This window comes from Camellia sinensis, chromosome 7, assembly GCF_055761805.1.
Source record: "Camellia sinensis isolate YWXY chromosome 7, ASM5576180v1, whole genome shotgun sequence".
In the NCBI taxonomy this organism is placed as follows: domain Eukaryota; kingdom Viridiplantae; phylum Streptophyta; class Magnoliopsida; order Ericales; family Theaceae; genus Camellia; species Camellia sinensis.
Genome location: NC_138967.1, coordinates 102,573,942 through 102,577,534, shown reverse-complemented (window position 1 = coordinate 102,577,534; position 3,593 = coordinate 102,573,942). Strand labels below are relative to the sequence as shown.

Sequence of the window (3,593 nt, the reverse complement as noted above, 5' to 3'; positions counted from 1 at the left end):
AGAGAGAGAGAGAGAAAGAGAGAGAGAGGGAGTTTGAGGAAGAATGGCTTGGTTAGGGTTTGATTTGGAAGATCTGAGGAGGGGAGAGGAGAAAAGAGGAGAGAAAGATGAAGACTGGTGAGAGGAATGAAGAGAGAGTAGAGAGATAGATAGAGAGAGAACTTAGTGTCATAGATAGACTTGGGAGATGACTCAGCAGGAGGGTATATAGATAGATAGATATTGGAATGCACATGGATTGTTCTAGATAGATAGATAGATAGATAGATGAGTCGTTGGATTATATAATCCAACGGTGCTATTTTGTTATTGGAATGCACATTTACGGTTATTTTTTTTACAAACGGTCATATTTTTCATTTCTATAGATAGAAACCCTTAATCTCAATTTCATTTCATACCAAACATTTCAAATTTCATTTTTCTTTTCTCTTCTCTTTATCTGAATTTCATTTCACACTGAACTTCACAAAACATTTTCTTCTTAGTTTTTTCACACAATCACTATGGAAAGTTCATCAAAAATAAAGAGAGGAAAATCATTCACCACTCAAGAAGATGTGGCAATTTGTAGAGCTTAGTGTCACATTACTAAAGACTCAATTGTTAGGAATTCACAATGTCATGCTCATTTTTTGGGAAGAATTTTTGAAAATTATTGTTCATTGCAGAATGATCACTCATGAACATAAATGTCTATCTCATCTCGATGGGGTGTAATCATGAAATGTTGAAACAAATTTCATGGGTGTTTAACGCAAGTCGAAAATCTACACCCAAGTGGGATGTCTCAAGTTGATATAGTAAGATTTCATCTTCATTTATTATGTTAGTTTTTTTTTATTTTGTCTTATATAAAATTTAACTAATTAATTAATTTAATGTTTTATTGATACAGATTCTTCAAGCAAAACTGTTTTACCATCAAGATGAAAATAAACATTTTATTTTTGAACATTGTTGGCCAATCTTGCAAAACAATATCAAGTGGCAAGATTTAGCTCCTAGGAACACGGTGAAGTCAAGGATACATACACCGTTTTCTCCTGATTTAGACCCCGATTCCCCTATAGATAACTGCATTTCTCTTGAAGATGACACCAGTCCAAGTGTTGGTAACAATCTAACTGTTGATGAGGGCAATGTCTCTGTAATGGGTAAAAGGCCTATAGGTAGGAAAGCTTCAAAAGAATTATTTCAGAGAAATTAAGTGGTTGAAGCTAAAGTCCAAAAAATGAGCAAACAATTGGAGACATTTAACCAACACCTTGCTGAGAAGGAAAAGAAAAAAGGATTCAAGCACTATAGGAAATGAAAGAACTTGAGATCAGAAAACAAGAACATGAGATAATGACTACGGACATTTCTCTTTTAGACCCTCAGACGAAAGCGTATTACACAATGCGAAAAAAATAAGATTTTCGCCAAAGTGGTCCTCAAATGTCAATAGTCCAAATTACTATTTCCCCATGCCTCTGATGAATAATTACGGGATAATGCATTTTTAAATTTTGCAATGTTATTTAATTTTTGATATAATTGTTAGTCTTTATTTGCAATGTAATTTTTATTTTGTAATGAGATTTCATGTTTTTTATTTTTATTTTTGAGTATTTTTTACAAAACAATGTAATATTATTTTTGCAATGTATAATGTTGACTAATTTTTATTATAATTTAAATTTTTCAATAAAGTATAATGCAAAAAAAATAAATATATTTTTTCAAATGAAGACAATAAAAAGATAAAATACATTAACTGACATTAAATAAAGATAATTTTATTATAATAAAAAAAAGCATTAACTGATATTAAATGACGTTAACTGTCATTAAAAAGATAAAATACAAACTTAATCTAACTCTTCAGCTCGGGACCACAAGTGTTCAATTAGATCATTACGAATTGCATTATGGGCTTCAGTAGATCTAATCATCTGCCGATTCAACATAAATTGAGCATACTCCTCATTCAGATCGCGTGACATTTGACAACGGGTATTACTGGTATTAGTCTCAAGTTGTGTAGCACCGCGTTCATTTTCTGGAATATCATGCTCGTCTTCAATGATCATATTGTGCAAAATAATGCACGTCTTCATGATGTAGTACAGATCCTCATCACTCCAACCATTAGCTGGAACTCTAAAAATATTAAATCGTGCTTGGAGCACTCCAAATGCCTTTTCGACATCCTTCCGACATGCCTCCTGTATTCTCCCAAATAGTTGTCTCTTTGCGCCTTGAGGTTGAGATATTGTTTTCACAATCGTTGCCCAACGAGGATAGATACCATCTGCAAGATAATACCCCATGGTGTACGCGTGATTATTGATGGTGTAGTTGGTAGTAGGGGCACGTCCTCTAGTTAATTCAGCAAATAAAGGCGACCTGTCAAGAATAGTAATATCATTTAGAGAGACAGGCATGCCAAATCCACAAGTCATAGGAGGCAACTACCTCGATTACAGCTGTTGGTTTATGGTAGTGTCCAGTGTAAACATCGGCTTAGGCAATTGGGCATTTATCCCAATGCCAGTGCATACAATCTAAACTCTCTAACATTCTAGGAAACTCGCGTTGCTCTCTCTTTTGCAATAATCTGGCAACATTTGCTTCATTTGGGGATCGTAAGTAAACGGCTTCATAGGTAGCAATAATTGATTTAGTAAAACAATTCAAGGCGGCAATTGCAGTACTTCCATCGATTCTAATGTACTCGTCTACAGCATCAGCAGGCATGCCATACTGCAGGATCCGAAGTGCTGCAGTCATCTTCTATACACCGGATAATCCAGGGGCACCAATGGCATCACAAGTTTGAATGAAGTACTCATTCACTTGTTGAATATCATGTAAGATACTAACAAACAATTACTACCTCATTCGAAAACGTTTTCAGAAGTATTCTCCTGGATAGACAAGATTATCTGCAAAACAATCTCTATAAATTTGTTTGTCGCCATTGACCCTCTCACGATTAATGTATCAACGATCATTTGTGGAACCAACACATCTGGTTGGTTAGCTTATGCTTAACGTCTATATTCTTTGTTGTTGCGCTGTGAACAGTTGCATCATGATGATATCATCATTAGATGATGAAGATTCATCAAAATCTCCGTTGAATATGACTTTAGTCAAATTGTTCATTGTAGGTGGATGGGTGAGTGGGTGAATATGAAAATTGTAAAAAATCTACTGGGTGGGTACAGAGAGTTTATAAGATATGAAAATGATAGGTAGGTGAATATGAAAATTATAGAAAATCTTGTGTTATATTTATAGAGAAAATTGTGGATGAGTGAATAATGGATGGTTGTTGGGTGGGTAGTTGTTGGTGAATGAATGCTGGGTTAATAATTGATGGTTGTTGGTGGTTGGTTATTGATGAATGATGGATGATTGTTGGTGGTTAATTGATGATTGTTTATTTTTTGTATAGTTAAAAAAAATTATTAAATATGTAGTGATATATTTTTTGGTGGGTTGAATTATATGTATATATTTTTTTTTCCAATTTTTCATATTTTTTTTCATTTTTTATATTTGTCTAGTTGGAAATAATATAAATATATAATTTTTTTTTACAA

General features: G+C 33.5%; 1 protein-coding gene across 1 annotated transcript; it reads right to left on the bottom strand.

Moving 5' to 3' along the window:
• Positions 1-1,853: 1,853 nt before the first annotated feature.
• Positions 1,854-2,775, bottom strand: LOC145795995 (uncharacterized). The gene is made up of 2 exons (XM_082880959.1): positions 2,564-2,775; positions 1,854-2,391 (listed from the first exon to the last, which is right to left on the bottom strand). The coding sequence occupies exons 1-2, from the start codon at positions 2,773-2,775 to the stop codon at positions 1,854-1,856; spliced, it is 750 nt and encodes a 249-aa protein (XP_082737085.1).
• Positions 2,776-3,593: the final 818 nt, after the last annotated feature.